The sequence below is a fragment of the Chenopodium album genome, chromosome 21 (assembly GCF_948465745.1).
Source record: "Chenopodium album chromosome 21, dcCheAlbu1.1, whole genome shotgun sequence".
Classification (NCBI taxonomy): domain Eukaryota; kingdom Viridiplantae; phylum Streptophyta; class Magnoliopsida; order Caryophyllales; family Amaranthaceae; genus Chenopodium; species Chenopodium album.
This window is the reverse complement of record NC_137854.1, coordinates 27,876,969-27,888,485: the sequence shown is the minus strand read 5'-3', so window position 1 is coordinate 27,888,485 and position 11,517 is coordinate 27,876,969. Positions and strand designations below refer to the sequence as shown.

Here is an 11,517-nt window from a genome sequence, read left to right as displayed (position 1 = left end):
AATCATGAATTGCTACTACTAAAATTTTATGTTATTGAAGAATAAGGCCAATAAAAAGTTAGGTTTTGAACTTCTTTTTGAATAATAAACAAAATCATCAACTTACAATTTGATTATTGGTCATTGTCTTTTGTAGAAATTTCCTTCGATTTTTTGATTTTGTAGTATAATGTTTTAGTAGAGATCTAAGAGCATTTTGTTTTATTTTTTAAGAAAATTTTGAAATAATTTTAGTAGTTTAGGAGAGAAAAAATGAAAAGAGAAAGTGATACAATTATGAGGAAAGAGAAATTTTAAATGTTGGTATAATTATAAAGGAATCTATTTAGGAGAGAGAAAATATAGAAAACTAATTTTCATTATTAAAAACTTTAACCTATATAGACAATATAGTACATGTGGGTAGGGGGTGTAAGTATTAATACCTACAGTAGCGTGCGGGTATTAACTATTAAGAACTCAACTATGATGATATAGAAGAAAAAAAATGTAGCCTTGTTAAAGTTAAACCTTATACTAATTATTTAGTTTTATCCCATGCTATATCTTATATTTGGAATCCATATAATGCAAGGAGAGGCCTACCTTGTGGCTTACCATCTCTTAAAACAGGGGATACAAAATGAAGAGGCCTACCTTTAGCACGCAGTAAGTTGAGCACCAGAAACAATAGAGGACCAAGCAATACTCCAACCATGTATCGTATTTGTATGATATCTTCTTTTTTACTCCCTCCGTTTTTATATACTTGCTCCATTTTTTTTATTTTTGGCAAATTTTAAATACTTTCTCCATTTCCTTATTTGGAAAGCTTTTATAATATTTAATTCATTTCTCTAAATTAGTAGACCTGACACAAATCATATTTTATTAATTTCATATTCTCTCTCCTCCAATTCTCTCAACTACTTTTGCTTTTTTAAATTTTTTATTTTTTTACCTACCGTCCTACCCCACTATCTCTTCATATTTTATTACTTTCTCTACTTTCTTCTAAAACTCCGTGTATGGAGAAATAAAACAAGTACTACCACCAATTCATAATATATGCAACTTTGAAATTTTTTATATCTCACAAATATTACACCAAAGTAGCATATAATATGAACCGGAGGCAGTATTTAAAAACGGAGGGAGTTTGTCAAAAACATCACTGATACAAGTAATTTTAGTACTTTGGTTTTACTGTCATTTTTGTTTTTGCCACATTTTGGCATTTTGCTATATTTATTTGACAGCCACAATACAAGGGCGGGTGAGGAGAATTGATCTCAGGATCCCCTTAAATCAAGAGGAAAGCTCTAACCACTTGAGCTAACTCTCAACTGATCTGAACTGAAAACAAGTCCAAAAGAACAAGACCATAGAGTTCCAGCAGTGCAATTTAATTGCTGCCAAGCCAAATGGTTAAAACTTACCCCGCACCTTAAAACATTCCAAAGCCAAACAATCAATTACTATTGATCTCATTTATAAATTTCACTTACATAATGCTTAACATGTGCTTTACTTCTTTTCTATCTAGAATCAATCTATCTTTAACTTATTGTGATCTGGTTACCCTTTTGAGTACAGGAGTAAGGTAGGAGCTTTGTAATATACATTAGACTATACCTTGACCTGATCTTATGATGTTGTACATTTAGTTTCTCGATTTATGCATGCTCATTGGAAAATCTTTTAGTAAACCACAATCATGGAATGCTTTTTACGTTAGCACAATTTTCTATGGTTTCTCACAGGGGTGTGCCAAAACCAATTAATGGTGTGCTAAAATCAATTCCCATGCTCATCTAACTACTTATGGTTAAATGTATTTACAGGTAATTATTGCTAACACAAGAGCATAATAAAGAGCAATGGTCAACACTGTTGCAGAAACTTAGCATATTCGAGCTCTTTTTAGGTGAGCTTGGCCTTGTTACTAATCAATCTTCCTTGTGATAATGTATACTTGAGAACAATTCTCTTTAACAGTCAGATATATGACTGGATCAAAATCACAGAATTGAGATCAATATTAAATTCAATTAGCAATATCAAAACCAAGCAGCTAAAAATGTCATATATACTAAAATTGACCAATCCTTGGATCATAAAAACTGTACTAGCATACGAGAAAGACGAACATAGTTAAGAAAATAGATGAGAGGAAGACAAAGACAAAGAAGACAACTAAAAAATCCTGAGCATTAAACTTTACCGGCATATGAAAAGACTAACATTGTTAAGATATAGATGGTTTGTTAAGAAGTAGATGATGAGATGAAGACTAAGACAAAGACAGCAGACAACTAAAAAAAACTGAGCATTAAACATAACACATGAACTTCTGCTGCGAGTCAACTTGCCAGCAATCCATAAATGGAAAACAATTCCTAACAATTCAAGAAATTTAAAATTAAAAAAGTCAAACAAATTCTTAATTCATCCAGAAACATAACCTAATTTCACTCAATCAAATGGGTTGCTGCTGACCTGCCTGTTCTTAACAGCGAATGGAAAATATAAGTCTACAAGATTGTGACTTTTGATTCGATCAATGAAGCTGTACCAAACCTTGAATTGACCAATTTGCTCGGCTAGTTGCTTCTTCCTAATAGAAGTTCTCAAACTCGAGCTCTCTTGCTACTGCAGCCAGGGCACTTGTACTGTTTGATATGCTCAGCTTTAGCAGGTGTGATTCTTACACATTTACCATGGAACCACTTTTCACAAACGTCACAGCAAATCCAAAATTCATCAGAAGCATAGTTGTCGCCACATGCTCCACACAGGGTTGCTCCCTGTTCATCATCTTCCTCTTCTTCTTCACCGCCACTCTCAACTTCCTTCGGTGGTGTAGGCATTTTCACAGGCTTAATGTGGTTCTCGGGCTGTCGTGCCGGCTAGAATTGAAAGCAAGAGAAGTAGGTTATTTAGAATACAACATAGCCTGCAAGTTTTTCAATTAAATTGACAAGAAATAAATTGCAACCTTTCCACCAGATTTAATCTTGCTGCTGCTGTTATGAGGACCAGAATGATCCTTTGGTTGCTTCACATTCCCGTTCAAAATTTCAAAGACAGTTGGCAATTCATTTATCATTTGAAATAGCTTCTTCCTGTTACCAAATCCCACAACACATTAACTCTACAAACAAACCCCAAATATATATACTTCCTCCGTTTCTTAATACATTCGACCAGTTAACTTTAAATGAATTTATGTTAACGTCAACTTGTTGCATGTATTAAAAACCAGAGATATATATATATATTGTCTCATCAATAATCAAGATACTCATGCTGCCTGATAAATAACATGGATTTTTTCTTTTCACCATACAAAGACAAACTTAATACACGTTCAAAAATAAATTCAGTGAAGTTTCAGTTAGTTTATATTAGAGCTACCGTAGGTCAATTAACAACAATATTAAATTCAGATTGATTCCAATTTAATTCCAATTTAGTTGACATAAGTACTGATTAGTGAGTTTTAAATGAAGAACAAATCCTAGGCCAAATCATATCAAACCCAACGTAATTGTCTGTCCGTAAAATAGCAAGAAACATGTCAGACAACAAAAGTACGGACTCCCTCCATCTTTTTTTGCTTGATACAGTATGACTTGCACGCTTATTAGTTCACAAGTTTGACCCTAAATAAATGTAATCATGTATCACAAAAAAAAAAAAGTTATCCAACAACATACTTTGAATTAAACAATAACACTTGTTTATATATCACCCTAGAGTAGTAATCTAATGTGGTCAAATGCATGAATAGTTACTGCAAGTATTCAAAAACAGAGGGGATAACAATTAAGGCATATTGAAAGTACAAAGAAGATCCTATATGCATCAGTCCAAAGAAGTAACGCTGAAAAACCTGAACTGAAGGCAGAGACTGAAATCAGGAAATCCTTTCTCCTAACTAGACAGCCCAAAGCTGACCATCAATTTCCACTTCCAGCTGACCATATAAACTCAGCTAAATAAATAAACAGTCCGTGCTAACATCTGAGCTTCGGAAAAGTCTTCACATCAAAGCTGGACTGTTATAGCAGTATGCACAAGACCATGAATTGGACTAACCCTTCCACTCCCACTCCCTTGCCCGACCCTACCCTCCCCACCAAATAAATAAAAAATAAATAAAAGATATTAATAAAAAGACCAATATTTCCAGTTTGATGCTATATTTTTTCTTCTTCTAAATCTTACACATTAGCCATTAAGGCCTTAAAACATAAGGCGCAAGAAGCAGCCTAGAAACAAGCGCATAGACATGCAACTTTTGTCAGTCAGCGACTCACAATGCTAAGGTGCCAACTATTGCAACTCAATGTGCCCATGGCAGGTACAATTTTTATCCCCATCACCCACCATATATTCACCCTTACCCACCTAAATGTAGGGGATGCAGCGGGGATCTCTACTTAACCTGCCCCACTAACATCCCTATCCGTAAATAGACTAAGGTGACAGCCAGAATTGGAAGTGACATAGAGAATAAACTGGAAGTGTTGCCGAGACAAGATTACGGCTCCTTCCATTCTGTTGCAAAGGCACTCACACTTGTAGCTTGCTTGACTTAGTGGAAACTAATAATATCTCTCATCATGACCCATTAAATAAGAATGTAAGATACTGAAATCAGCTAATGGAACCCAATAAGAAAATTAGTAACATTCTATGGAGTTCAAAAATAAAGAGACATTAAAAATAAATAAATAAATAAAAAAAAAAAAAAAAAAAAACAAACAAACACAGATAAGCAAAAAAACACAAAATAAACAAACTAAAAAAAACAAACAAACAAACACAGATAAGCAAAGAAAAAAATTAAAAATTAAGAAAAATAAAAAAATTGAAGCATGATTTTATCAAGTCAACTCTATCACACCAACCATAAAATTCCTAGTAAATTAAATAAGAACTACCTTTCATTCTTAGTGAAACCAAAGCGAGCACCAAAATAAAAGGCTACAGCAAGTAGCCATGAATCACTGTGAACAGCAACCAATGATAACCAATCCTTTTCCTGCATGCCATCCCTAGCAAAATTAATACCTAGTGCTGGCTCAGGAAGCTCGGGAGGTACCTCTTCCACAGGTAGATTGACTTCCCATGTTTCATTTGGAAGTCCATACAAACACAAGTTCTCCTTCTCTGCAAGTCAAAAACAACAATTCCTTTCAGGTAAACTTAACAGGTGAATAAATGATATCATTAGTAAAACGTATCCCAAGTACATCAGTCACCCTAAAATAAACGATAAAAGGTGGTAGCTTAATGAGCTTCTTTGATATTAAATATTAATAAATATCCAACAGAAAAGCATATGAGGGATATTGAAAGTGTAGCAGTCAAAATTACCATGAAAACTTCTTGCAACCATTTTAGCGTTAAAACTTGTAGGATCAAATCCAGTGGCCTAACCAGAAGAAATACAAGCTATAATGGATAGGGTATAAGAATAGAGACACAATCAGCTGAGAACATACCCGCCACCCCCCCCCCCCCCCCCCCCCCTCTCCAAAAAAAAAAAAAAAAAAAAAGAAAAAAGAAATTTACATAGTAGATCGCACATAGTGACATGACTAGGCTGTATCAAATAAACAGTATAGAGAGAGCCTGTAGACAAGGATTCAACCCCAAGTCTTGGGTGCCATACATAAATTAGTTAAAAAAAATAAATAAATAACTTAATGACACCTCAGATACATAAATTTTTTTACTTAATAGCTACTTTAGAAAGTGACCTATCCTCTATGGAGCCCATATGTGGAAAAGTGGCCTAATATCTAGGGAAAAAATGGGTTATTTTTTACTGGGTTAATTATTGACCATTTAGCACAGACCACTTGTCTAATTCCAAGTAAACCCCAATCAACAGCTCACTTTTGTAAATTTATATTAAAGCAGTTTATCAGTGATATCTTCATTAAACTAGCATTAAATCCATCAATTCAAGAACTCTGCAATAATAACAATTTTTATGACATGAGGTCTTTATTCCATGAGTCACTACAGCATTAGAAAAAGAATACAGCATTGAATGTCATTAGCAAATCATACCCAAAATGACCCACACATTTCACTGTTTCAGCACTACAACCAAATCATGACTTCATTATTTTAAAAACAAAAAAATTCGAGCAGACTCTTACATGGAACACTACTATATAACTAACCAACAAATTTCCTTCCCCTCCCCCCCCCCCCTCCCCCCGCCCCCCACAACCTCCTACAATACATACACACAATAATTCACTAACTTCTTCAAATTAAGGGCATAGTAAATCTTTCATTCTCAAAAACAACAATATGCCATAAGTATTCCAACACAATCATAATAAAATTTCACAATATTTTATAAGATAATGTAATCTATACTTTGTTCACACCTTAATCATCCATCTCTAACAAACTAACACAACACATATCTCCCACTCCACCCACCAAAAAAAAGGCACTTCAACTGCCCCATTCAATACCACAAAATGTAAAAAAGACCAGCATTCTATGCTCACAAGCTATTGTAGAAGAAAATATTTGCAAGTAAAAATGTCATCCATACAAAATTCACAGACACAAGAACCTCTAACAAGAAATTTGTGAAGAGACGGCCAAAATAATCATGGTTAAACAAGGTATGGTCTACAGATCGATATGCTATAATTTCCTGTCCTATTGAGAAACTTGCAAAAGCAACAAGGTGATCCGCATAGACCTGTAAATATTAACTTAACCCAAACCCTAAACCTGATAATATAGGATTATGAGGTGTAGGGATAGCGAACCTATGATGCAAGAAATAAAAAGGCAAGATGTAGAATTGTCCATGAAAACTGTGAAACACAAATTTTCAACATATAAGAACGATGTTAACCTTTTACCCAAAATGAAATAAAATATTTCTAAGGATAAATTAATTTGTGTGGATATAATTAATTTCTGAATATAAAATGTAAATAACTTAATGATACCTCACATACATAAAAAATAAATAAAATTAAACAAAATTAAAAATAAATAATTTGTATAAACATAATGTTTTTACCTTGACATATAATGAGTGTTATATACGCATTAGCATTATCAGTCACAGGTATTACAAAGAAGGAAATAGTATGATTTTCTCACATGGAAAAGAATAGTACAAACAAATGATGAAAACCGAACAATTGAATCTTATTCTTTAGAAAATAAAAAGGAATGAAAAGAACAAAAATTGAAAAGGTAACTCCATAATGAATCATGGAAAAAAAAAAAGGAATACAAATTCCAACACAAGACTAGTGCCAGCTATTAGCTACAATAAACTTTATACATTAAAAACATTTGGTTTTCTTAGTAAAATTCAAATTTCATAATCTTTCTTAGGTGGGGGTGGGAGGTGGGATTGGGGATTGCACATGCTATCCCTGAATCCACTTGACCCAAAACAAACCCAAAAACATTGCATTAAATATATTGACTCTAACACGCATGTATCCAACCCAAAAAAACCTATTTTTACCTAACTAACCCGAAAACCATTACATTAAGTGCATCTTGAGTTCTTCAATTATTGCAACAATTGAGTTATTGAACATTCACCAGTATCATTTGATAATCTATTGTGATTATGTGGGATCGTGTTTGAAACATCTCAATTTATAGTTTCATAATATTAAAATTCTTATAATATTTACTTGTGGATATTTATAGATATTTATGATTAAATTTGTGCATTGCGATGTGTTTGAATCCTTGTTGTTGCAATATTTAAACACCAAAAGAGGAAGTAAATAATATTAAAATAGTCTGTTTTAATAGTGGTGAATGTAGATAGTATACTTCCTCCGCTTTTTTAGTTAACATATATTCCTTTTTGGGTAGTTTTTTTTTAGTTGAGACGATTCTATTTTGGTTAACAAAGGTAATGTTAAATGTTACTTTTACCCCCATCTCTTTAATTTCCTTCTCATAGGCCCACACTCTCTCTCCTCTCTTTTCCTTCCCTCTTTCTTCTGTCACAACAACTAGCCATCACCCATCACCACTATGGACACACCAATTTTCTCTCTCCTCCCCACAACCACCACCACCATTCCATTTTCTCACCTCCTCACGGCCGTCGGAGTTCTCACACCTCTAATCCCGTCACCAACCTCTCTCTCCTCCTTCTTCTCTGATTTTTGTCATTGGTGACCTTATAGGTTGATGGGTCATTCTAATTTTGAAGGCGGCAGCATTAGTGGCTCTTGCGGCGGCACATTCGAGTTAATCGTCGGTGGAACCGAGGAAATACGGCCAGTAATAGCAAACATTGGTGGTTTATGCATTCGAATTTGGAATTTAATTGGAGGTTAGGTTGTCCGCCATTATTACATTCCTCTAGAGTAGAGAGAAAGAATAGAGAGGACTCAAAGGAGTGTGATGAAGTGAAAATGGTTTGAATAAGTTATGGGATTATTTTTCAATTACAGAATTGAAGTTTGTTTGTGGGGAGAAAGTGAGGTGGTAAAGGTGGCTAGTGAGAGGTGATGATGGTGGCTGGTAAAAGGTGGGTGGTGGTGGGCTATGGAGATGATTGATTAATCCATTAAGTCCAAGGAGAATTGGTAGTGTGCACTATAATCTACGTGGGTAGGAGTAGGTGGGTGGCAGTAGGCAAGGTTATATTTGTCTTTTATTTCTCTCTTTCATCCCTCCTTAATATGTGTGCCAAAATGAAACGTGTCATCTAATAAGAAACGGAAGAAGTATTTAATTTGGTCATAACTGTCAACATAATCGTTGAAACTTGGTATATGTGGCTTACAGTATGACCAAATATATGATTATTAAATTTGCAAATTCAAATCCCTTAACCCATTGAGTCAAACCAATATCGCACTCTTTTTATTGCCTTGATAAGTGTTCAAGCCAAACCCAAATACTTTATTCTAGCCTAACTTGACCAACCCATTTGACAGGATTAGTTCAAAGCATACCTTAACCAACGATGTGGTAAAATGGATAGACATTGATATTTTTTTTTTTTTTATGTAGACTAAATTTATGAATATGGATATTAGCTAGACCAGTGCTGAAAAAAACATTAGCAGCTACTATTCAGCATGAGAAACTCCTTGACTCTCCATAAATTGACCAATTGAAGTTGCATGTAATGTTCAATAACACTTGCCAATCAACTAAGCTATTGGAGGCTGCCAAAATAAAGCCTGGCAAGCAGCAACAAATTCATATCACATGGGATCATCCTACTACTATGAGAATTGATTTCTCTCTGCCACTCTCCTTCACCAAAAAACACTCGCTACACCTTTTCTATTTCAATGCAAAAATCACATCCAATGCTAGATTTTTCAGTAACTATCCAGAAATAAAGACATCCGTCGCTGCAGATTAAAATCAAGCAAGAATGAAAGTGGACAAAAAAAACAATGGTCTCAAGGAACCTAGATACTAAAGAACCAATGATTAGTGGATAACGTTAATTATTATACAAAATACATAGATACATGACAAGACTCGAGACACCTATTTCAGAAGTAAACCACTTGAGACTCTGTGTATGCCAAGTTGCCAAAAAAAAGGAACAGAAACACAAAGTTCACAAGCTGTGGAAGGTCAGGATATCGCCTTAAGTCTATATTAGTCTTTAATGAAGTCGGTTACTTAATCCTAATTGGCCTCAAGACCGTAGACATGGTATGATCCACTAACACATAAATATCACTATAAGATAACTACTCCATAACAATGTACTCCCTCCTTGGTTAAATAAATTTGTTTTAAACACGGCAGGAGTATATTTTTAGAGCGAAAATTTTAACACGGAGGCAGTATATTTTTAGAGCGGAAATTTTAAACACGGAGGGATTATATTTAGAGCGAAAATTTTAAACACGGAGGGAGTATATTTAAAAAATAAATTTTGAGCAAAAATCAATAAAAACTTAACAAAAATGCCTTCCTGACATTAAGCAACAACAATTCAGAACCGAAACACGAAATCAAGTAACGTAGAGAGTTTAACTGCCTAGATATACAATCAAAAATCAAAATTTTAATCTTATAACAAATTAAATATAAATAAAAAACAATTATAAAGCGCAAACGTAAGAGTGAGTAAAGCGGCTTACCAGGATCGCATTGCTGATAAAATTTGTCAACGTCTGAAAATTTAAAAATTCGAAAAATAATACAATTATAATTAATTATCAAAACAAAGAAATTATAGTATAAAAGTATGTCAAATATAGAGAAATTAAATGTAGACGAGAGAGAATTAGACCAGAAGTAAGCGCCTTGATCAAACCAGCGCGTCTTCCTTTGAAATCGTTGAAAACTTCCTCCACCGTTCTCGGTGTGTTCTGCGGCAATCCTTCCATTAAATCTATTTTTAAGCTTTTTCTGGAACCTAAATTTGAAGTATTTAGTGAATTAGCGACTGTAATATCAAATTATTTATGGAGTCGAAGCAAATTGTAACGTCAATTTGATGGAATTAAAGTTGAGGGTGAAGAAATTAAGATGAAGAACAGTGAAATTAGGGTTTATGAGAAGAAAATGCACAAATCAATTGAAAACGAGAGGTTGAGAATGATGGAGAGAGAATTGAATTAGGGTTTTTTAGGGCTTCTCTCCCCTCTTCTTCCCCCTTCTCACTCTGCTTGTTTTTGTGGGTTTAAATTGAAATTATTTTGAGCAGTTTTTGTTTGTCAAGGACTATAAGAAGAGCAGACTTTTTATTTGAAGGGGGAATAATGTACCATTCAATTCCATAATTAAAATTAAACCTATTTCTTTCTCCATTATTTTAGGTTCATAAGGTAATAAAAATAATGTCATTTTATTAACAATAATAATAATGTCATTTTATTAACAATAATAATAATGTCGTTTTCGTAAGGTAATAAAAATCATGTTGTTTTTATTTTCGTTTATTTTAGTTTCCTAAGATAATAACAATAATGTTAGTTTTAAGCACGTTTATATTAGCTTCAAAAGGTAATAATAATAATGTTTTCCCTCAAAAAAAAAAAAAGGTAATAATAATAATATAATTTTTGATCTCGTTCATTTTAACTTCATAAAAATATCACACAAACTTTTACAAAAATCGAGTGTACAATAATTAGTGTACATCCGTTATAAAGCTGCCCTAAAGTAAGGGTCTGTCCTCTTACGTTAAAATTCAGTTTAGTTTAGTTCAGTTCAGTTCAGTTCAGCTGAATTCAGTTCAGTTCAGTTCAGTTCAGCTCCTAATTTCCTTCTCTTATAAAATATTCATTTCAGTTCAGTTCAGTTCAGCTGAGTTCAGTCAATGAGAACAGGCCCTAATTAAAAGTTACCCCTTAAATATACATAAAAGTTACCCCGTGTAAAAATGTAACCCAGTACACATATAAGATATCTATGCTTTATTTGTAAAAATCATATTTTAAGTGACTAAAAATTAGATATTAGTGATTGAAAGTAATTATAGTACCCTAATAAAAATTTTCTTGTTATCTATTTACATAAAAATGTATC

General features: G+C 33.4%; 1 protein-coding gene across 1 annotated transcript; it reads right to left on the bottom strand.

Annotated features, from left to right (window-relative positions):
* Positions 1-2,298: 2,298 nt before the first annotated feature.
* Positions 2,299-10,718, bottom strand: LOC145600984 (PHD finger protein Alfin1-like). The gene is made up of 5 exons (XM_081656876.1): positions 10,277-10,718; positions 10,125-10,157; positions 4,929-5,157; positions 2,978-3,104; positions 2,299-2,888 (listed from the first exon to the last, which is right to left on the bottom strand). The coding sequence occupies exons 1-5, from the start codon at positions 10,371-10,373 to the stop codon at positions 2,610-2,612; spliced, it is 765 nt and encodes a 254-aa protein (XP_081513002.1). The 5' UTR covers positions 10,374-10,718; the 3' UTR covers positions 2,299-2,609.
* Between the last annotated feature and the right edge of the window lie 799 nt (positions 10,719-11,517).

Excerpts from the sequence above, each read along its gene's own strand:
- LOC145600984 (XM_081656876.1), bottom strand. The coding sequence starts at position 10,373 with ATGGAAGGATTGCCGCAGAACACACCGAGAACGGTGGAGGAAGTTTTC. Across the intron at positions 10,158-10,276 it reads GATCAAGGCGCTTACTTCTG|ACGTTGACAAATTTTATCAG; the intron begins GTCTAATTCTCT and ends TTAAATTTTCAG. Across the intron at positions 3,105-4,928 it reads GGTTTCACTAAGAATGAAAG|GAAGAAGCTATTTCAAATGA; the intron begins GTAGTTCTTATT and ends ATTTGGTAACAG.